This window comes from Papilio machaon, chromosome 11 (assembly GCF_912999745.1).
Source record: "Papilio machaon chromosome 11, ilPapMach1.1, whole genome shotgun sequence".
Taxonomy (NCBI): Eukaryota; Metazoa; Arthropoda; class Insecta; order Lepidoptera; family Papilionidae; genus Papilio; species Papilio machaon.
The window spans coordinates 2585999-2609389 of record NC_059996.1 but is presented as its reverse complement, the minus strand read 5'-3'; the positions used below and the strand labels follow the sequence as shown (position 1 = coordinate 2609389).

General features: G+C 41.3%; 4 protein-coding genes across 4 annotated transcripts; 2 read left to right on the top strand and 2 right to left on the bottom strand.

Annotated features, from left to right (window-relative positions):
- Window positions 1-169: 169 nt before the first annotated feature.
- On the top strand, window positions 170-3105 carry LOC106713850. The gene is made up of 3 exons (XM_014506741.2): window positions 170-267; window positions 1282-1485; window positions 2904-3105. The coding sequence occupies exons 1-3, from the start codon at window positions 240-242 to the stop codon at window positions 2960-2962; spliced, it is 291 nt and encodes a 96-aa protein (XP_014362227.1). The 5' UTR covers window positions 170-239; the 3' UTR covers window positions 2963-3105.
- Window positions 3106-5336: 2231 nt separating this feature from the next.
- LOC106713763 lies at window positions 5337-11513 on the bottom strand. Its single transcript, XM_045679978.1, has 3 exons — window positions 11315-11513; window positions 6301-6570; window positions 5337-5420 (listed from the first exon to the last, which is right to left on the bottom strand). Exons 1-3 carry the CDS (start codon window positions 11355-11357, stop codon window positions 5389-5391), a joined length of 345 nt encoding a protein of 114 aa, XP_045535934.1. The 5' UTR covers window positions 11358-11513; the 3' UTR covers window positions 5337-5388.
- An 841-nt stretch (window positions 11514-12354) lies between these two features.
- LOC106713773 lies at window positions 12355-13919 on the top strand. Its single transcript, XM_014506635.2, has 4 exons — window positions 12355-12449; window positions 12760-12883; window positions 13289-13419; window positions 13846-13919. Exons 1-4 carry the CDS (start codon window positions 12419-12421, stop codon window positions 13884-13886), a joined length of 327 nt encoding a protein of 108 aa, XP_014362121.2. The 5' UTR covers window positions 12355-12418; the 3' UTR covers window positions 13887-13919.
- Window positions 13920-19975: 6056 nt separating this feature from the next.
- LOC123721408 (spermatogenesis-associated protein 21-like) lies at window positions 19976-22108 on the bottom strand. Its single transcript, XM_045680086.1, has one exon. It carries the CDS (start codon window positions 22106-22108, stop codon window positions 19976-19978), a length of 2133 nt encoding a protein of 710 aa, XP_045536042.1.
- Between the last annotated feature and the right edge of the window lie 1283 nt (window positions 22109-23391).

The following is a 23391-nucleotide window of genomic DNA, read 5'->3' as shown; positions in this document are numbered from 1 at the left end:
GGGCAAATATGTTTTTATTTTCAAATATGTTTACATTACTAACTTGATAATGAAACTTTCTTCACAGAAATTATCACAATCAAAAACGTTGTAGGTACATATACATAGAAAATTATTTTTAAGAGCATAGCAAAAGAGTTTATGCACAATGAACTTGTATAAAAAAGATCGTAACGTCTGGAATCAAGTAGTCGTGATCGAGAGAGCGGAGTAAAACACGTCTGAGTTGCGGACGAAAAATGAAATACTTTACCTTGTTTATTTTTGGTAAGTTCATTTCTGTTTTATTATTGCTTTTTACGGACCTTAATTGAGGTTATTGACCTTTTTGTTTTCTTGTTTATGTTGTTTACGAAAAATATTTCCTTGTTATTTATCTCGCTAATTAACCGTTGAATCATGTCTTTAGTCTTTTATGTTTAAACTCTAAACTAAAAATGAAAATATATAAAGTAAATTAATGTAATATATAAAATTTCACGGGACGAGTACAGATTTTTATCAAATTATTGTATTTTGAAAAACTACTCAACAGGAAAGTGTAGATAAACAAGTTTGGGATATCGTCACAATGGAGTGACGTACCGTCCCCTTGATTTTTGTTAATTTAAGGAAGGAAATATGTCCGCTAAAATATAGTATTCTTGTTCCTATTTTAAGTTAATTATTACCTCTCAATATAAAAAAAAAATCATCATTTAATTTTTTATACGTTTTCAATTCTATTACATACATAGAATACATCAAACAGTCACATCTCGCCGAGCACCTAGCATTGAACGCTAACAAGGTAATCTCCCTGTACGGTCAATAGTGTAACTACGACCTCGGTTTTATTAGGTTTATTAAATAATTGGTACAAAATAGAAGATTTAACTTTGAATTACACTCAAATAAAACTATGGATAGATGAATTAGAAGCGTATTTTCGTACATAAATTATTAGATAATACGTTCTATAAGTACCTAGTTTGTTAGCATTATTATTCATACTAATATTGTAAAGAGGGAAGATTTGATTGTTTGTTTGTATTGGATAGGCTCCGAAATTACGGAAGCTATTTGAAAAAAATATTTTACTATCGGGAAGATACAATAACCCCGGGTGACATAGGCTATATTTAGTTTTTTTAAATCATCATCGTCTTCATACACGGATCGCACTTTATGTCACCTCTATACCCCTCCTGACTTACTTATCAAAGTCCAGACTTTCTAAACCTGACCGATGTTTTCATTTATGGCAATAAAATAAATCATTGCTCACTGGTCTGATTCCAGCGGTGCTGGTGGTGTCGGTGTCCTGTCGGCCTGACAAGCAGGACCTGAAACAGCTGAAGGCGGAAGCGGCGCGCAAGAAAGCCTGCACCCAAGACTGTAGCAGCGCTAAATTTGAACCCATCTGCGCTGGCAAGCAGGGCGAGAAGCCCAAGTCGTTTGGCAGCGAGTGCGTCATGAACAATTACAACTGCGAGCACAAAGACAGTTAGTAACAGAAATCATTTGATATACAGGAAGTTCTTTTAAGAAATGCTTAATGCTTCAGATGTCCATGGGCGTCGGATCAATTAACAATAGCCGATCAGCTTCATGTTGCCTTTTACTATAAAGAAAAAAAAAACATGTATTAACCAAATTTTCTATGTGATATATCTATGTGACGATAGACTTGGTGACAAAAAGACAACGAAATTTTCGTATTTTACTTGATGTCAAATGTTTTCTAGGTAAATATTGTGACTGAAATTTTTTACAATACATATCAGTAATTTCGACATTCCCTTATCTACGTGTTATGATCACATCATGTGAATTTACTGCGTAGATGTCATTTATTGACACTTAAGACACAAAGAGATAAGTGTACAATTTACTCCCACACAAAACACGTTTAAAAAGAGATCTACATAGCCACTTAAATGTAATCTTTCCGGTTTTATCAATAAGATTTATGTGTCCCAAGTGTTTTTATCCGATTTTTGATTCGCACTTGATTAACGTCACTTCGTAAAATAAACTAATATTTATGTAGTTTAATTAACATCACAGCCCTGTTATTGATAGCTAAATCTAGTAACTTATACTCAAATTGAACTTGAGACATTATGGTTGTCGGCTCGATGGACAATACTTACCAATTTCCTGATGGTGAGTTTTATTAATCAATATTTATGTCTAATCGTGGATTTCTAAGACCAAAATCTGCGTTTAAAACATCTGTGTTTTGGCAAAGATAATGACAGAGATGACGGTATGTTTTATACAGAGATTTTAGTCTAAAAAACCAACGGTAGGTGACACAATGAGTTATTTTATGATTACTTAATCCTTAGAGTATATTTCTTACACTAAAGTAAAGTTTTCTTTAATGATAATTGAATCCATGAGCGTTAGTGTGTTCTATCTATCGAACTATTTTCCAATTTAACATTTAGAATTCATACGCATTGTGTTGTTTGACCAGAAGAGCATGATAAATGACGCAATCGCCATTAGCCTCGCCTTTGTTAGACCGGATTCTGAGTCACGGCTACGCTCGGCTTCCTAGAGCACTATAATTACAACATCCCCGTTAAACTGAAATAGGCACAATGCAAAGTTTCATTCGCTTACTTTCAACATGTAACGATTTTATGCAGCTAAGAACAGTTTAAAGCAGGAAGAAAGTAAGATAGATTTAAATTAAGAATATTAGATTCTTCTGCAGAAATACTTGTACAAAACTTGACGTCTCCCTCATTCTCTAGAAAAAAAAAACAGAGATGGAAACCAATGGTAAATAATTTACCTACGGTTTCTGTGACTGTATTTTTCCATTAATGTAGTAGTAAAGTTAGTAGTTTTATCTAGTCTAGTAATAGTTGAAAGTCTAATTGTAAATAAAAAGCAATCATTTTTTCCAGCACTGCACAAGATCAGCAAAGGTGAATGCCCTGGGTCGGATGGTATCCGCTTATCTTAAGAACACAACTTCTTATACAAGTTTCAATATTATCGTTGTTGTAAACTCATAGCTTTGCTCTCTAAATAAATTTAATTTGCTTATTATTAATTTATATACAGCTTGTATCAAAGTAACTGTGATGTAATATAGGAATAAAAATGTTATATTTTTTTCTTACAAATTTTAAATCTTCGTATTCCATGAACATTGTCAAATAAAATATATTGATATTTAATTTTCACGATTTTACTGATGAAATTTTTTGATTGTTTTTTTTTATTTTAATTACTAGTGTACCTATTGTGAAGAAACTTTGTTAATTGCAGAACTAATTACTTTCCTAATCCTATTCTACGATTGTAACATAAAATTGTTTCATTGAAATACAATATCACTTGCTATAGCTTTTAATTCCCAGTGTTATTAATCGTATCTATAATAACTAGTTAAACCTCAAGCATTACCAATCAACCCTCAGCCTTTGACTTGTGAAGTAAGATGCGAAATTAGTTGTTTATTCATTAATATGATATTGTAAACAGGTCATGTTTACATTTATTTGCTGAGCAATAACATCTTGATTGCAAGTAGGTAAGTAGGACATTTGCTAAGTAAACAAGAAAATATTGCAGACAGTTTGGCGCCCACGATAACTAATTAAACTAATGATTAGAACGAATCTCGGTATTGTCATTGATACTTGAATTTTTCATGCTAGAAATGATAGAAATGTCCGTGATGGGTGATAGAGGGAAATAAAGTTGAGATTTCATCTTTGAAGGAGACTTGTAGTTTTACGAGAAACAGAAGTTTGAATTTTAATGCTTATTGCAAACGAGCACAAGTTATGGATGCATTGCAGTTTTTTTCCTTGAGAATCGGCATTTATTTATAATTGTTCCTTTGATGAAATCTAGCAAAATAACCTTTAAGCGCTTTAATTAATTGCAACTATCTTTGTGTGCGTCAAAATTATCTATCCCAACGGACATGAATGAAAAGAAATCGAAAAAAAAAATTGGTTATGAACTTAGGGGTTCAGATTTGTATTATCTTCACCTTGACTAATTGACCTTGATTATGAGTAGAGTTCAGTTACGCCGGATTGATAATAACTTGGAATATTACACATGTCATTTAATATTATTGCTTTTGTACAATTTATTGCTGATAAAAGTCATTAATAATGGAAATCTCCGCTCAATGTTTATAAATATTTCTTTCTAAAACATAAATTAAATACAGTATAGTAAATATAATAGACAAAAGAATAGCTATCATAAACGATTGGGCGCAAGTCAGGAATAAAAAACACAAAGTGTTAATCAGAATTTATTAAGGAAAAAATCTAAGCATAATATGGTAAAACAGGATATGTTTTATCAGGCGAATAAGTTTGAACTGTACTTTGTACAATAAATAATGTTTATCCTATACTATTTTTTCTTAATACTACTGGTAAAGTATTGCCAACAATATTTATAACCAATATGTAATATCTAATATTTACTTAAGAGGTTAAAAGTACTTTTGCGCAATGGCTTTAATTTTTTTTCTATAAATCATCTTTTTTTTTGTTCCAAGTATTTTCATTGGAAGCTACTAAAACATGTCCCAAAAAATCGATATCTATTTTTTTCAATTTTTTTAAACAATTTCAACTCCTATTTCTATTGAAAATGAATTAAAATAACTCTTATTAAGAAAATGACAATTACTTAGTGATAAACAATATAAGAATTTATTGACCATACATAAATACCGCAAGATAAATAAAGGCGGAATAAGACTTTTTAAATTTTATAAACTAAAGTAATTTAATTAACTTATGCAATGATACAATATTTTTAAAAAATTTGCTGTTTTTTATTAATGATAGTTCCTCAAGGATCTTATGATAGTTGTAGAATGTATGAACTAACAATGTCATCTAGACAACGTCATATTTTGACCAATTAGGGAGCGGCAGCTGCATGGGATAATGTTGCCATTTTTATTATTTTCGAAATTCCAGAAAAAATGTCACGTGTGACGATTTAACGTGTAGTTTTTATTACTAGTATCAGGACCATTGATATGAAGCTAACTTGCGAATAAACGTTATTAATGTAAGTGTTAAGTTTTACCTTTTGTTTTCTTTAAAAATCTTTTATCACTTTGTGTGGATTTTTAATTTAAATAATATGCAATTACTTTGGGAATTTAGGTTAAAAGTTGCAAATACTTTTCTTACAAATTGTTTTTGTAATTAATATTTGCGAAATTTCGGTAGTAACTAGAAATTTTTTTCTTGCTGGTAACCCTAAAAACTTATAGGCGCCCATTGCCATTGTCAAAAAACTGCGATAAGCTTCTTGTCCTTGTCGGAATATAATTAATGAAATACATTTTTTAGCAACTTAATTAAAATGGATGAACTTTGTTTCATATTTAGCATCTTTTTCTTAACATTCACCGAGACTGGTGATCGCGTAATCTGCAAAGAAAGGAATCATTGTATAAATGCATGAAGCGAAAATTTGTTTTTTAACTACTTTAATAGAACTAGACAAAGTTAACGCTATGTGGAGAAGAAATGCATAAAGCTATTTAGAATCAAAAATTTTAAAAAAAATCTTTAGATATAAATCACAGAGATATTGATTGTTTTTTATCTTTCATAAAACTTTCTAATGGAAACTCACAATCAGCTAGTAATAAATTAACGTTTTATTTTACGTCTTTTTTCCCTGTCACTTAGGTAAAAAAGAAAATAGTATAGAGTGAGAACAAAAGAGAGAGAGAGAGAGATACAGAAGAAAAAGGAAAGGATTTTTTTTACCCGACTGACTCAGGATTTGTATGAAAGTTCCACTGCATCTGTAGCCTAAATGACTGAACTGATTTTGATGAGTGATATGTCATTTGAGTAGTACTTTTCCCCGGTACGTCCCTGCTTATTGTTTTTAAGAATTTAAAACCTTTATCAGGTCTTTCCAAACTTATCTATTTAATGTTAATCGCAATTGGCTTTTTACTCCATCAATTACTAGTGAACTTTGATGTTAAAACTGTCAGCACAACATTTGTCTAATAATATATTGTAAGTCATTGATTCGTCAGAGAAACAATTACTTACAATATTGATGAACACACAATAACTTTAGTACAGATAAAGGGATGTATTTATGTAACTAGAATAAACGAGAAGAAAGCTATTAATAGTAATGTTATCGAAGCCCCAAGCTATTTATAAACTGTAGTAAATTAGTCGGTATTTTTGGAACGTTTACTACGCAGAACGGTTACTAGGCAGATGAGAACTAAAAAGTACTTCAAAATAAAATAGTAAATGATTCCTAGTAGTCCGTACTTACATGTACTTTCTCGGCAAGACACGGCCTCCAGTTCACAGAGGGTGGCGAAAGTGCGCGCGGTGCCGGCCGCGTCAAAGGCACACACGGGGCCGGCGGGAGGCGCGGCGCAGCGGCCCGCGCACAGTGGCGGCGGCACACCCTCCCGCACGCGCCCGTGTATAATCTGTACTGGGTTCTGGACTTCTGCACTCTTCTCTGTGACATATCTTAGATCTGCTATGTGTGGAGGCCTTAGGAAAGGTATGCTAGCAGCTTCAGTTCCACGCCACACTGAAAATAAATCCTCGTCTTACTTTTTATCTATCTTACTCATATTTTTAATGTGAAAGTTTAGATATATGGTTGGATGGATGTTTGTTATAAGGTATCTACAGAACAGCTCAACGGAATTCTATGGAATTCTATGGAATTTGGCATAGATGTGGAACAGAGTCTGGAAGAACATATAGGCTAGTAATTAAGATTATCTTTTTAATTTCGCGCGGATTAGCAAATGCTGCCATTAAAATAAGCTTCTTGAGTAGAGCTTTTAATAATTCAAGTAAGGAGATTAAAATAAAATCTGACAATCGTTAATATGGCATTTAAAAAAAATTATTAATTTTTATTTTGCATTAATACATAGGTATATATGTTGTATATATGTTGTATATATGTCGCAGTCATATTCTAGAATCCGCCGTATTACATTACGGCTAGCTGTTATCAAAAACAGGGACTTTTTGTAAAGCGGCGATTCAACGAGTAACCGGATTGAATGCGGCTGAATAAAAAACCGGCACTAGGCTAGCAACAATGTAATAAATGTTAAGAAAGCTGAATAAGGAAATTTGTAGATTTTTAGTTATTGAATTAATAAAATTCGTAATTTAGGTTAGATTTTCCACTACTTTGACGTACTTTGACAGTTTTTTTTCAATAAATGGCCAAGGGCTTTATCTTAAACAGTCTCACGTCACGTATTTTACTTCAGAAAATTAAAAAAAATCTCTTTAATTCGATAAAAGTTTTTTTTAAACCAAGTATATTATTTATTTTACATTTTATTGCGAAATGTTATCTTAAGTTGATTAAAAAATAATAATAATGTGACATTAATATTGTTTAATTTTGAAGAAACGGAACGTAAAACGCAGGTCACAGGACCGAATCAGTCAACCTCGACTCCACGTGGTACTTTCTGCCCTACCCCTAGAGTGTTTATGAAAAGCCGGAGGCGCGGAGGGTGAGCAGCGTCCGCCTTGGAACGCTAGGACGGAGGCGCTGCTCATCCCATAGCATAGAAGCAGTTGCAAATTTCTCTTGTTAGGGAACAAAATTCTCCCCATTTTATATGGTTGTTTAAAAAGTAGGCCAATGATTAAAAAAAACTGTTATAGTTACGTCAAAAGAATTCGAAAATTAACCTAAAATACGAATTTAATTTATTCAATAACTAAATATCTACGAGTTGCCGCAACTTTTAACTTTGGCTCATGAGTCCTTAGATACAACTCTTTTCGTCATAAAAGTTGCAGATGCCGACTTGCTTATTTGTAATTTAAAGTTTTACCTTATTTTCTGATTATTAAAATTTATTTTCATTTTAAACTTTGTTTAATTTTGTAAGTATGGTAACATTATTACGATGCGGCTTAACGTGGGCCGCCTTATTGAAGAACGTGTCGTAATGTCAATCCGGCTACTCGTTGAACCGCCGCATTACAAAACGCCCCTGTTTTTGAAAACAGCTAGCCGTAATGTAATACGGCGGATGATACAAATGACTGCGACATATACATATGTACAATTTAACTGGTGCATAAACAATGCGATAATACTTGTTTTACTCCGTTATTGTTTTAACGATACGCAATATCAACGTGACATTTGATTTGACCTTATATAATGTAAACCTTTATGTCTCCTAAAGTTTTCCTGTGATCTCATCTACAAATTACGCATTTCAGTTCTGTTGTAAACAACATAATGTGCAGCCATTGATTTAAATCACAGATACACAAATGCTGTCATCAATAAATATATCGATGACAACATTATCTTAAAGATGTTCTGATGTGGTCAGGGTTCAAACTGGCTGATAATAATTTAATTAAATTAATTGTTGATGTTATTCAGTTACAGCATAAAAAGATGATTTTTTCTTTTAGTTAAGACAACAAAGTTTCAATCTAAACAATCTGCAACGAATTATTTTTTTTGTTCTTATTTTCTTAATATATTAAGCTAAGAAAAAACATACTAAATTCAGTAATTATTTTTTCGTACACCTCTTACTTAAAAAAAAAAAGCAAAAAAATGGGACCCATCTGCAAGCACTTCCTTTCGATTAAAATATTTTTTATCAAAATCGGACCACCAGGGGCGGAGATTCGCGGTAACACACATAAAAAAAAATCAGTCGAATTGATAACCTCCTTCTTTTTGAAGTCGGCTAAAAATTAGGTACTAAGATAGTATTAATTTGACAATACAAAAAGGTGGCGGGAGAAGAATCTTCCGACCCTAAAAATAAAGCATAATTTTTGATCCGAATAAGACATATATAATTGGTGGTGGTGAGCGTGATCTAACTTAAAGTAGATCGAATTATGAATGTTTTAATATTTAAAATCTCGTTTTTATCAGTGTTGAAATTATTATTTATCCCTAATATGTTAAATATTTGTTATCATTTATACTCTGTAGTAGTTTCCGGAAAGTGGACGCAGATAGTGAACGTATGTCATCAATTGAATCATCAGGATATCCTCATATCGTTAAGTTCTCACGCCCAATTAATTGCGTTATACATATTTTAATTATAACGAGATAGCATTTGTTAATGTTGAAGTTTTTTTGGGCGGCGCGATGCTCCCCCTGGCATGTTTTGGCCAGAGACGTTTGGCTTCTTTATTTATTAATCGTTAAAGTGAATGTTGAATGTTAATTCAACTTGAAAAAAAGATGAATTGCATGGAAGATGACATCTCTCTCGTTTTAATCATAATAAAAAAGGAAGAAACGAAGGAAATGATGGAGAACTATTCGAAGTATCCACAGACTATTAAAAAAAAAATCATGCATCATCATCTTCGTGGCTTGATCCCACTCACGTGGGGTCGGTGTATAAGGTTTTATATACCTTAATGTTTTGGTTTAATTTTTTCGACAACTCTACTTAAAAATAATAAAGTTAGAATAAATAAGAATTGTAAAATTTTCGTACATATTATAAATTATTGTACGTGTAGTCAGCTCATATGTGCTACGAAGGTGGTCGGAGTCTGTCAAAGTTGGGGAGACTTGGCCATAGTCAACCGCTGGTCGACTTCACATATAATTTTGCAAGATATGTACAGGTTGCATCACTATTTATTTCTTCACTCTAAGAACGTCGAATAAAAAGTACATATAAAATTATAAAATCAAGAAAATTGTTGGTACATGGTGGGGATCGAACCTGGAAGTATAAATTTTGATCCGGTCTAGTCAAGCGCTTAACAAGTACGCCAGTAATGTTCTCAAAGTACAAAATAGAGACGATCTCGTAGGAAGCCGTGGGCAAGAGCTAGCAGTTTAATGTAATAGCAGTGGACATTGTGTGATTAGTTGTTCAGCTCCTTTTGCTACGATAACCCGTGGATCATTTTCTGTCACAGCTGCGGCGGCCTCTTTGTTTCAGAGTACGTTGACGCATTGAGGCCTCTAGCACAAAGTCATAAAAGTTATACAAAAACAATTATGATGTCAACTTGGAATTAATTTCATTTATTCCAGCATACAATTTAGCAACTATGATTACAGAATAAAACTAAATGTAACGCGGAGCAAACTATGCGTTCCATATTCACTACATATTATTTCTTTCGTCTTATATTTTACCAAGTTTTCTGATTATTTTTTCGGCTGTGTACTAAAAGACTTCGCGTTTTTTGCACATTTTGCTACTCATATAGTTCAGATCGTAGCGATCTTCGTGGAAAAAGTTTGAAATCAATGTATAAAGACGTCTCAACTTTCACTTCAAGTAAAATATATCGCTTAGATAAATTTTATTTTAAGATTGGTAGAATGTGCAAAATAATTTTATAGATTAGCTAAAGATGAATGTGGTTGCATTTGGGCGAGTTGTTTGCAAATAAATTAAGATTTCTTATATTGCCGTTTCATCGGAGCGTATGTTATGTTCCACTTTACGAATAGGACGAGAACAGATAAGGTCTGAGACGTCAAACAGTCTCGCAGACACTTCGATGTCACAGGCATTGGCATGCTCATGATTTTAAAATTCTCATTAATAAGTTCATTGTCATATGTTACGATAGTACTCCACAGCCATGAAACATTAATAGATATTGCCATCCCTTTTATTCACTTTGACCAAATCAGAGACAACAATATAGTATGAAAACACGTGACAGTTCAGTCAAAATCTACAGTTAATGATATGTTACTAAACAAGATGAATAAATTTAACAGGGAAAGAAATTGTCTAATCGGTTCAGTAGTTTCGGAGCCTGTTCAATGCAAAAAAATAAATAAACAAGCAATCAAATCTTTCCTATTTATAATATACTATAGATAAAAGCGCAATTATACAACCAACGTTAAAAGCTTATTAAATATAATATATCAGCTAATAAAATTTTATAGCTAATAGTATTTTATTTGTTAATAGTAACCACAGAAGTGACAAAGTATATTTCATATAATACTAGCTGTCGCCTGCGAATAAGTCCTCGCGGAATTAAAAAAAAAAAACTTGATAAGTAGCATATGTGTTCTTCCAGACTTCTTCTATAACCGTGCCAAATTTCATCATGAACCGTTCAGCCGTTCCGGTGCTACTTTCAAACAACTATCCATCCATCTAAACTTTCGCATTTACAATTTTGTAAGATATATGCTGCCTTTATAACCATAAAACATTTTTTTTAAAACATCAACTGTTTATAATCGTGCTATGTCTTTATGCTACGTTTTTATTATATTTAATTTGATAATAAAATAAAGGAATTAATAAACTACTTACCCGTAGTAAGTAACACGTACAACAATATCTTATCGCTTATCATTTCCACTTAATTGTGACCAAAGAACAGGTTACCACTAAGTTAGTTTATTGTTTATTTTTTTATATCTATTTGGCATGCGATCGTTTAGTTAATTAGTAATTATTGGGATATGTTGATTGCAATAGAGTTGCCGCTCCACTGCACCAGTGAGAGCGCGTTTGAGGTTTGAACAGCGGGGGATGGGGTGAGGGAGAAGGGCGGGGTAGGGGGAGGTGATAACCTCTGCCTCTCCGGAGGACGTGTTGATAACAGCTTTGCATTTCAATTGCGAGCTCGCACTCTTCCGCCGACCGGATCATACGATAGAAAACTTCGTAAACTCTCATGATCTCTTAACATACGAATAGTAAACTAGTTCGCCCCCGCAATGTTACATATATTGATCTTATGACGTTTTATACACAAAATCCATAATGGATTAACCATATATTTGATATCTGATCATTCTTTTGCTGCACATTAACTATTTGATGATTCCCGCTACTTATGTTTATATGTCAGTCTTTTCCGCAGGCTTATGTTTTATCAATCAACCTTCGTAATGTCGTTCCTTTCCGACAAAATTGACCTTTGCAGGTCAGTTTTAATATCTTATTGTTCCATGACATCATTTTAGGTAATTTTCAAATGTTAAAGGTATATGATACCATCACAGTAATTCTAACAAAGCTTCGATATAAATATTGGTTTTGCCTGAAGTTGTCAACAAAATATCACTGTGCAATACCCAAGCTCATTTATTTCCCTCAGTTACAATTTTTTGGAATTACCGAACTACCAAACTAAGACTACGAGTGAAGACTGAAAATTCAAATTTATCCACAAAATAATAATTGCCATATTCAATAACTTTTTTTGGTCACAGGGTAAGTCCAAAGAACCTGTATTAAGGAAATAACAGGAAAAAACTATTTAATTACAAAATATACGGCAACATTAAATACGTCATAACCGAGTCAGCGGAATGAGAAAATTGCAGTTTATAAGCAAACTTGTAGTCAGGTCAGCTCAGTTGTGGGAACATAATCAACTCGTACAGACAATAAATAATATAAAGCAAAATGGATAAATTGCTTGTCATTTTCCTTATCGGTGAGTATATTTTTTGGTTTTGTTTTTGTAATGCACTATCTGTTGCCCACTATTTCGTTTGCGTGGAATTAAATAAAACTGAATATTCATTTCGTTGCTGAGTTACTACCAAAAAATCAAAAACTAATCTATCCCACGAGAACACTCAATTTGTCCAGGATAAACGGTAGTCTGTTCGCTATCTCTGACCATATACTAACTGTATGCATAATTTCTGTCTTGCCTGGTAACAAAAGTTTATCCGTTCAAACAATCGCATTTATAATTAAGTAATAATATAATTAAATTAAGATTAACGTATAATTTCTAGCCTCCTTGGCAAGCGAATCGATGACCATGAGTCACAGATTAAGGAGGCAGGCTGTCACATCAAGTACCTCAGCTGCGCCCCCTGCAGTAGCGGTTCAAGAGCAGACTCAGCCATCTGGGAATGGGTAAGTACGCAAGTTAGGATAGTGAAAATAGTGTAATAATTTGGCGCCTGTCAAAATATTTGGCACTTAATTACCATCGCTTACGAAAATTGAATATTTAATTTTAGTAGGTGTCATATAATTTAATACTGCATACACCAAAATCTCAATATTGTATAATTTACCAAGAAAAGTCACTGGCTGGCATATATAGTATATGATAATAAACTAGTGAGATTAAATTAATTTTATAAATAATTCTTGCAATAGAAATATAATTAAAAAACGTATAATTCATTTAAGAAATAAACTAGTCAAGCAAGTATTGTGATCATGTTCTTATTAAAAATTTGCATATTAAAAGCAATGAAGCTAAGAATAACATACAAAACGCTATGACCTTACAATCCGGTTTTATTTTTTCAGACAAAACTTTACCATGGAACAGTGCCTTCTGAGTTGTCCGGTCACTCCCGAGTATAATCCTGTTTGTGGTTCTAACGGCGTCACCTACTCCAATCCTGGGAGATTGCTTTGTGCGCAAGCGTGTGGCGAAAGTGAGTATAGTTAAAATACAATTAACATATTGTTAATGAATGTATGAATTACGCTAATGAAGGTCAAATAATTGACAGATTTTTCAGTTGTTTGATGATTTTTGAATATAAAAACGTCGAACTCTAGAATTAATAAATAGATTGCAGCACTCCTTTGTTAGTTCTATAGTTACTAACCTTTTAGTTAGTAAATAAAATTGTATATTGTGTGAAAATGATCTTAAAATTTTTTAAGAAATTAGAACTTTGTCCAGAGGTTTAAATCAAATATAAAATATTAAAATTGCTAAAACATGACAAATTTTATATGTAGGTTAGGATTAGACAAGAAAATAATTCGGTCGGGGGGAAGATTTCTGACCTATTTTTCATTGAGTTTTTGGTACAATAACTTTTTTAATGCTTTATTCTTATATTATGTTTTAGATGTCAACCTACTAAGAACATCGCCCTGTCCGCGGACTTAGTATAAAATGAATAATCTCATTAAGAATCGAATTAATCTTATGTTAAGAAATAAAGTAAGTTTCGAATAAGTTTGCACTTTTATTTATTCAATGATCTTTCGCAAAATAACTGTATTTTTGAGGAATATAAAAATCTTTTCTACTCTAATATACTATTAAAATTGGTAAATTTTGACTGTTATCAGTAGATTTTATATGCCTGTGTGCATCAGCTACCTTCCCGTCCAAGTCCGTCAAAATCGGTCAGGTGTGTCGGATGACTAACCGGATCAAACGCGGCCTTGCGAACGACATACAGAGACAGTAAAAATTATATATATATATATATATATATATATATATATATAATTTTTACTGTCTCTGCTGATAACGAAATTATATATATATATATATATATATATATATATATATATATATTTCGTTATCAGCTAAGTAAATACAGCATGTGTACAAAATACATCATCAACCCCTTCCCCGTTCCCTTATCCCTATGGAGGGTCGGCACAGTATGTACTACTCCTCCATACATCTCTATCAGCCGTCATATCTGAATTTACCCCCTTCTAACGCATATCCTCTTTCACGCAATCCATCCATACTTTCTTTGGTAAAATTATAATTAACATTTTTCGATATTACATAAAGATTCTCTCCAATTTTATTAACATGTATAGTGAGCGGCTGCACAAGATATCGCATTCTTAGATAGAGGTTTTCTTGGACTTGTGCACATCTGAGAGTATGACTGGTATCTAATAGCTCGTTTATGACTATTCCATCTCTGATCTATTGTATGTATGTCAAGCAAGCCAACATGCCAGTCAAAACATATTATATTGTGTTCTCAGAAAAGAGATTTAACTCGATGTGCTCCATTTATTTCTTAATTAAAGTTTAGTTGGTTACTACAGTGTAGTCCCTGTCAACAAGAATAATATAAAAGAGGTCATGAAAAGGTGGAACTGTATAATTAGCTTCGTGTTAACTTTCTCTACAGATTTTTAAATTACTATTTATGTAAACTGGAAAATGTTTAATGGAATTTAATTATTATTGTACAAGACTCTGGTACCTACATATATATTGCTATGCCCTTACAGGGTGTTACATGTAAGTTCTTAATAATACAATTGTAAACATCAATATAAGAACTAAAACTAAAACCCCCTCGGTGGCCAGCCTCGAGTGCAATCAGAGAAGGTTCCGGGATCTCCGAAGAACGCACCGGAATCCTCAGCACTTTACTACCCGGGACAGGAATCTGCCCGTTACTCTAGGTGTTACGGTAACATAGGACCACGCTATGTCACCGTCTTCCCGGGACCATCTTTGTCGACGATCAGGACCCCCACCCTAATCGCCAATGGATCCCAGGATCTCAGGGTTAGTCCCTTAAATCGTTGTAACGATTTAAGGGACTAACGACCTGTTGGAGCCGTGGCAGATGACTCAGAGCGGCTCGAAGAGACACCCCGAGCAGTTCGCCTCCGACCAGCCCTCTCTCTCTCCCGCTCTGCGGTCTCCTTTTGCCCTATCACGCTTTCACAAAACGAGATTAGCGCCATCCACTCCTCTTTTCCGGCTAGTGCAGCTGCAACTAGGGCCGGCAATGTAAGATTTGGCCCGACCATCTGAACCAAGACCCGCCGCTCGGACTCCCACGCAGGGCATTCGGCGAGCGTGTGCTGCGCGGAGTCTCGCTCCCCGCCACAATAGTGGCACTGCGGTGTTTGCTCGCGACCAATCCTATGCAGGTACTCACCGAAGCAACCGTGCCCGGTGAGCACCTGTGCCAGACGAAAGGTGACGTGCGCGTCACTTTGCGTTCGCAGCCAAGTCCTAAAACAAGGCAGAAAGGCTTCGACAATGCGCTGTTGCAAGTTTCGCGGCTCTTGAAGTCGTTATTGCCACACTTCCAGCGCACGTCGGCGCTCCTCTCTGCGTACCTCTCCCGCCTCCGGGATATCGGCTCCACTTGTGCAACGCAGACGGGTGTATACCCGCGCATCCATCTCGGCCAGAATATCCAGAGGCGGAAAACGAGACAGAATTGTTGCCGCCTCAAAGAAGATGGTCCTATAGCCTCGTGCAATTCTGATCGCCATTTTTCGCTGAACGCTGTGAACTTTTTTCCTACAGCGTTGGGCGCCTGTAAGGCGATGAAACCACACAGGCGCGCCGTAGAGTACCATGGACCGCACGACTCCGGCATAAAGTCGACGAACTACATCCCTAGGCCCCCCGAGATTGGGCAGTAATCTGTGCAAAGCACCAACTACCTTTTCGATCCGGGGGACCAGCCGGTCGAAGTGTGCTTCAAAATTCCATCGGCTGTCCAAAGTGAGACCGAGATAGTTCATCGTCGATCCTACCTGTACGTGCACGTCCCCAACATAGACCGAACAGCTACCGGGTTCCCTCGTCCTAGGTAATTTATGAAACCAAATAGCTTCCGTTTTATGTGGCGCAATTCTAAGACCCAAGTCGTGTATTCTGGCTACAATACGTCCCACCCCAAGTTCCGCGAGCTGGATGGTACTCATATAATTATCTCCGCGGGCAAGCACCAAGGTATCGTCGGCATAGCATACGATACTTACGCCAGCGGGCAGGTCAGCCCGGAGAACAGCATCATATGCAAGGTTCCATAGCAGTGGGCCCAGAACGGAACCTTTTTTTTTTTTTTTTTTTTTTAAAGTCAGGAAATGCGTTTACGCACGCCTACGCCGGGCTGTGCAATGGCGTAGGGAGTGTGGGACTCGCCGGCCACAGAAGGTGACCGGAATACCCACTAAAACCTGACTGCCCTCTAACGCATTATGGCGGGCGCCACGGGAACGCTTTAGCTTTCTTCCGTGGCCCCGCCTGCGTTATCGCCCTGAAGGGGCCTCCCTCTCACGCATGGTTTGTGGGGAGAAGTACGGCGGCGAAACCCCGCCTCCTTCTCCCCACTCTCCTGCGTCTGAGCGGGGGCGCGAGGGGATTATCCTCGCGCTCTCGCTCCCTTTCCTCCTTCTGCGAAATTACAATTTCGCAGAAGGAGGAAACCGCCTCCCATGACCCCTCACTACCCAGCAAGGCGCGAATTACGCCTGGGAGTGAGAGGTCATCACCAATCGCCGCTACCAGAGTGCGGCGCTCTTCGGACCACGCTGTACATACCTGAAGGGTGTGTTGCGCGGTGTCCTCATCAGCGCCGCACTCGTGGCACGACGTCGTCTCTTCTCTTTGTATTCGGCAAAGGTACCGCCCGAAGCAGCCATGACCTGTAAGGATCTGTGAAAGTCTGTAATTTATCGCGCCGTGGCGCCTCCCGCACCAGTCCGAGAGCTGTGGGCGTATGGCCTCTATGGTGCGGGCGCCGTATTTGGCGTCCGCTAGGCCAGCAGCCCACAGCTCTATGGTCATTCGCTTTCTCTCCGCCCGGGACCGGGCGAGCTCCTCTGGAGCCGGGGCTTCGCCCCGAGTTCTCTGCTCGGCCCGCTCCCGGTACGCTTCGGCCAGCACACCCGCTTCTATCTCCCACGGGGGAGTGCCGGCCAAAGCGCAGGCCGCTGCATGGCCAACCGTGCGGTAGGCCATGCATGCGCGCACCGCAACGATGCGCTGCGGCCTGCGGAGGAGGGCCCTGTTTGGCGCGTCAAGGGCTTCTGCCCATATCGGTGCGCCGTACAGGGCCATACTGCGAACGACCATGGCGTACAGTCGTCTGACCTGCACGCCCGGACCTCTCAGGTTCGGGAGGAGCCTGGCGAGGGCGGAAGCCGCGCCGACGAGTCGGGGGGTTAGCGTCCGGAAGTGATCTCCGAAACGCCAACCCCCATCGAGGATAAGGCCAAGATATTTGATCCGGGCGTTAACCTCGACCTCGTCCCCGTTGATCCGGAGGGTCGCTCCTGCGGGCACTCTCCACCTCGGCCCTTTGAAGCAAAGGGCCTCGGTTTTGTGGAGTGCCACGCGGAGTCCGAGCGCCTCGATCCTCCGGACCAATAGGGTGGCCCCGGCTTCCGCCCTCCTCTTGACCTTCCTCCAGGTGGTGTCCCGGACGGCTATCATCGTGTCATCCGCGTAGCAAATGACAGCCATCCGGGGCAGCACCTCCCCGCGGATGGCCCAGTCAAAGCCGATGTTCCACAGCAGGGGTCCTAGGACGGACCCCTGAGGAACACCGGAGGCCATCCGCCGCTCCTCTCTTCCCTCCCTCCCCATGTAGGACATTACCCGCTCTCGCAGGTAGTGTCCCACAATCCTCCGGAGATAGAGGGGCAGTTCATGGTACCGAAGTGCCTCCTCTATTACTCCGAAGGGGAGGGAGCCGAAGGCGTTGGCGATGTCAAGTGACACCGCCATCGCTCCCTGTCCCCTCTCGGCCGCATCCTTCGAGAACCTTTTCAGGGCGGTCAGGGCGTCCAGAGTGGATCGCCCGGACCGGAACCCGAACTGGTTCTCGGAGAGCTGCGGCCCTTCCGTCTCCAGATGCTGGATGATCCGGGAAGCCAATACCCTTTCGAGCAGCTTCCCGGCCTCATCCAGCATCACGAGCGGCCGGTGGCCGGAAGGAGAGTCGACGGGGCGACCCTCCTTCCTCAGCAACACCAGTCGCCCCTCCTTCCACACCCCGGGGAAACGCCCCTCCGCCAGACAGTCGTTAAACAGTGTGCGTAGGCGCTCCCCGAGGTGTTCCAGCGCAATGTGCAATACCTTGCCAGGCACTCCGTCTGGCCCCGGGGCCTTGCGGGTCCCTCTGAGCCGGCCCGCCGCCCTGGCCATTTCCTCCTTCGTTATCGGGGGTGGGGCGAGAGCGGCAGATCGGTTCAACGGCTCGATGTCCGCCGGCATGTCTCTTGTCATGCGCGGTGGTACAAAAGGGGGGCTATCCGGGAACAGCCCTTCGACCACCGCGCTAAGGACCGCCGGCTCCATCGTTTCCGTGGGGGGCGCCACCTTCAGCTTCGCCCGCACCATGCGGTATGGGCGCCCCCACGGGTCTGCGTCTAGGGTCGCCAAGAACTCCGCATAGGCAGAGTCCTTGGCGGCCTTGATCGCACTGGAGAACGCCTTCTTTGCCGAGCTCAGCTCGGTGTAAAGGCGCTCCAGCTCTTCCTCTGTTCTGTTCCGCCGTCTGCGGCACCGGGTGAATGCCCGTCGGGCGGCGTTACTGGCGGAGCGCAGGGCGGCTAGGTCCTGCGACCACCAGTACACACCTTTCCGGGGCGCGAAACCACGTCGCGCCCTGGGCATTCCGGCGTTGCAGACGGCGGTCAGATCACGGCGAAATCTCACCGCCCTCTCGTCGACCCCCACCGTTTGGGGGGGTTCCTCCGCCCATGCCCGGACGATGGCGGCTTCTTCCGCCAGGTCAGGGTCGAGGCGCGAGAGTTGCCACTTTGGGAAGCCCTGGGCGCCTCGCTGTCCTGTCGCCGCCGTCCGGGCTTGTGACTCCTGGGGCGCGGTGGAGACCCTGAACCGGATGTACAGATGATCGGACAGGGTCTCCACCTCCTCAAGGACACGCCAACACGATATGCGTGCACCGATGCCGGGGGTCGCGAACGTGAAGTCCACGACTGATCCCCCTTGTCGGCGCACGCACGTGTTGGCGTTGCCTTGGTTCTCCGGAACTAAGCCGATCATGGCGGCCCAGTCCCGGAGAAGCGCCCCTTTCAGGTCAGTGATGGAGGACCCCCACGCTGCGCACTTAGCGTTGAGGTCCCCCATCACGATGACCTGGGCCGGTGATGCTCTCTGCACAACCGGCTCTAGGCCATCCAGGAACCTCTCGAATTGCCGGAGGTTCCTGTTTGGGGAGAAGTAGACTCCTATGAGTACTACTTCTCCCCAGTTCACCGCCACGTAGCCCGCTCCTCGCTCCCTGAGGGAGAGGGGTTGTGGGCTCGAAGGCGGCACCACTATGGCGACTAATCCCTCTGTGTCCCCGAACCAACTGGGTTGGGGGGGGACAAAGTAGGGTTCAGCCACGACCGCAACAGCAATTCTCCACTCTGCCAGGCACTGCATGAGCAGGTCCTGTGCCCGGGCACAGTGGTTGGTGTTCGTCTGTAGTAGGTCGAAATGCAGGTGTCTTGGCATTAAAATATCTGCATTTCTTCCTCTTCAGCCATACGGCTGCCGTGCGGTTGGGGCTGAGTGCGAGGCACTCTGCTCGACGACGGGGCTTTGCCCTTCACCGACGGGGGTGTGCACTTGGCACCCCCCATCACATGTGAGTGTGGGCGCCCCGTCGTTGCACACACGGTGCATTTGCAGGGGGCCTCGCACTCTGCCGACTTATGCCCTTCACTGCCGCAGCGGAAGCAGAGACGCCCGTTCTCTGCCTCCGCTGGGCATAGCGCGCGAGTGTGGCCCAGCATCATGCATTTGTAGCATCTCAATGGCTGGGCCTCCACTGCTTTGACGGTGGCCATCGTCCATCCGATGGCCACTCGTCCCGCCTTAACGACTGCCTTAGCGGCAGTCGCTGGGCACTTGACCAGGGCGGAGCCGCCGCCCCAGAAGCTCGGTCTGATGTTCCCTACTTTCATGGAGCTGGGGGGACACCCGCCGACCGATGCCAGTTGGGCCGCCACTTCCTCAGTGGTCACCGTGTCATCCAGACCGGTGATCCTGAGGACGGCCATTTTGGTTGGGCGGGTGATGTCCGCCCAGCTGCCTACTGCCTCCACCAGGGCGGCGGCGAGGCGGTCGGCGGTTTCCTCGGGGGTGGTCCCCCCGACCTCCATCAGTTTGGAGCCGGTCATGCTCGTGCGGATCCTGACCGACTCCAAACCGAATTCCCTCAGGGATATCGAGGACCTGGCCTTTGCCAGGACCTCAGTATATTTTGCGTCAGTCGTGGCCCCTTCCGCGGTGGTCATGGTGGCCCCTTCCTTGAGGGTCACCACTATGGCCGCGGTTTTTGGGGCCACGATTTTAACGGCCTTTGGTGGAGCCGGGGCGATCTGCCGGGTTGTTCCGGCTGAAGGGGGGGAATTAGCAGCGACAGCGGCATTTCCCCTCTTCTTCCTCCGGACAACCTCGGACCAGGAGTTGCCAGCAGTCCCCGTCTGGGCTTCCCCCTCTCCACTTGTTCCAGCGGTTGGGGGGGGAGGAGTCACTTCTGCCTGTCCTGCCCCCTGTTTTCCCTTGGAGGGAGGAGGAGGCGGGGGGGCAGTCGGCCGCTTTGCGGCGCCCTTCTTCGGTGCCTTCTTTACCGCCCTGGGTGTGGGCGCCTGGGGTGGCTGGGCTTCCCCATCCACCTCCATGGCGCCTTCCACGAGCCCCGATCGGGACTTGTGACGGGGCGGCGGCGGCTGCCGTTGGTCGGCACGCAGAGGGGGCCTCATGACGGGCTCAGGAGGAAGGCGCATCTCCAGGTCTTGTAGGCGGGCATTGATCATCCCGCCTACCGACTGCAGGAGTTGCCCCTTCATCTCCTCCATGGCGCATCTGAGCACCTCCTCAAAGTTGGGCTGCTGGGGCCCTGTCGCCTCTCTCGGGGCTGCAACGGACTTCCGCTGCGACTCCACGTACGCCTGTTTGAAGGCACGCAGCTCGTTGCGGACAATATCCAGCTCCCTTGAAAGGCGAGCATTGTCCGCGCGGAGCCTGCGCTGCTCTTCATCTGGCGTTATATCGCGAAGGCCCTCAACTGCCTCGACTACGCTTTTGGTCGCCCGGTTTATTTGCCCCCATATGGTACCTTTTAGGTGGCCGCTCTTCTTAATTTCCTCCTTTATTTTCTCCACGCTTTTGAGAGCCTCCTCGGCGAGGGCCTCGACCGTGCCCCTGGATAGGGCGCCGGGGGTCCCATCGTCGGAGGCTTTTGCAGAGGCCACTACGGGGCTCGTCTTCTTCCCGCTTGGACGGTAAGTTGGGTCGGGGTCCTCCCCCTCACTATCCCCCCCATCAGCCAGGTAGTCCTTTGCCTCCTTGAGGAAGCTGTATACCCCTACCGGGCGCCTAACGCGGCCCCTCGTCGAAGAGGAGGCCACTTTATGCGCCACGGCCGGGGCGTCCTCATCTGCGGATGTAGCGGCCAACGGCCGTTTATGGGTCGTTCCCGTTCGGAACTTTGATATCAAGCCCGCTGACCGCGGCTTACCTCCCTTGTTTTGCCTTGCGCCGTCCTCGGTGCACGCGGCGCCCGCGGCTTCCAGCCGGCGCCCGGAGGCGCCCTCTTCCTCTGAGCACGTGTAGTCCGACATGGAGGTGTCCTCCCCCATGTCGTAAATCACTTTGCTTTTGCTGTTCATAGCGTTTGTAAACTATTCATATGTAAAGTTCTATAACGCTAAAAACGCACTTAAACACTAAAAACTTAACTAATTTGGTCTCTATCCACACTAAAAACTATCCCGGTCGATTTGTCTCACTGAGACGCATCTCCCGATATACTACACGACGAAATCGAAGCACTTTTTTAACTTCGTCAAAAAAGTGCCACGCCCAAAACGACCGTTATAACACTAAAACCACAGGTGGGCACAGTTAATCGAAAAGTTAACTTCGTTAATCGTTAATTCGTTAATTAAAAATTTAACTTCGTTAATCGTTAAAGCGTTAAATTCTCGAAAATTTAACGCAAGTTAAAGTTAATCGTTAACAGTTAACCATACCAAAATTAAACATACTAATTTCACACTTATTGTGGCGACACTTGTTTAAAATATTTATTTGATTATTTTAATTATAAAAACTCTATTTTAATACAGTTGCGAAAAAATGAAGCAAAAAATTTAACATAATAATAAAAACACAATAAACTCAACTAACTAAAATGTTTGGAAAATAGCGCCAATCGTAAAAGAATGCAAACAGAGATTTTTTGTTTTCTTCACCCATTCTGGGTAGGCAAAGGGAACTATGCCCAAACAGCCAAGTTTTCAGTAGATTATTTTTATTGATATGAAATGAAAATGAAATTTAATGAGATGAAATAAAATGAAACCAACCTAATTCATTGAATCAAATCATTAAATCTGATATTGTAACAAATTAGGAGCTTCTTTTTAGAAATATTTGCATGTATCATAAAAACTTCAACCATTTTTTTTGTAAAAACCTCGTGGTTGGTTTTTTCTTTTTAATAGACATTATTTTGACAGTTGGGAAAGAGAACGCACGAGTTTGGAAAAGTAACGAAAAAGCACGAGTAAAAAAGTGTTTTTAATACAGTTGCTCAAAAAGTGGCGTATTGCAGGGACTAAGAGCGTTCGGAATGTGGGCTATTACATACTCGTGCTTTTATAGACTCGTTATGAAATATGCTATTTCGAACCTTCTTTTGATTTTGTCCTGTTGGTCACGTCTTTCCCGGACGCTCTGATGCATCACACTTGCACGCGAACTTCCCATATATCAATTATCAACTCGTTCGTTCACCATTCTAGTCGCCGACAGTTGCCCAACATAGCTGAACTTACGAGCGTGGCGTGGCGCGTAATTTAAACAAAATGACAGCACGTCTCCAAGTTTCTAATTTAACGATTAACGGACTTTTATTAAC

Coding starts and splice junctions, on each gene's coding strand:
- LOC106713763 (XM_045679978.1), bottom strand. CDS start 11,357: ATGATAAGCGATAAGATATTGTTGTACGTGTTACTTACTACGG. Junction 6,571..11,314: donor GTACGTGTTACTTACTACGG/GTAAGTAGTTTA, acceptor ATTTATTTTCAG/TGTGGCGTGGAACTGAAGCT. Junction 5,421..6,300: donor GTCTTGCCGAGAAAGTACAT/GTAAGTACGGAC, acceptor CTTTCTTTGCAG/ATTACGCGATCACCAGTCTC.
- LOC106713850 (XM_014506741.2), top strand. CDS start 240: ATGAAATACTTTACCTTGTTTATTTTTG. Junction 268..1,281: donor CTTTACCTTGTTTATTTTTG/GTAAGTTCATTT, acceptor GTCTGATTCCAG/CGGTGCTGGTGGTGTCGGTG. Junction 1,486..2,903: donor CAACTGCGAGCACAAAGACA/GTTAGTAACAGA, acceptor CATTTTTTCCAG/CACTGCACAAGATCAGCAAA.
- LOC106713773 (XM_014506635.2), top strand. CDS start 12,419: ATGGATAAATTGCTTGTCATTTTCCTTATCG. Junction 12,450..12,759: donor GCTTGTCATTTTCCTTATCG/GTGAGTATATTT, acceptor TATAATTTCTAG/CCTCCTTGGCAAGCGAATCG. Junction 13,420..13,845: donor TGCGCAAGCGTGTGGCGAAA/GTGAGTATAGTT, acceptor ATTATGTTTTAG/ATGTCAACCTACTAAGAACA.
- LOC123721408 (XM_045680086.1), bottom strand. CDS start 22,108: ATGGGGGAGGACACCTCCATGTCGGACTACACGTGCTCAGAGGAAGAG.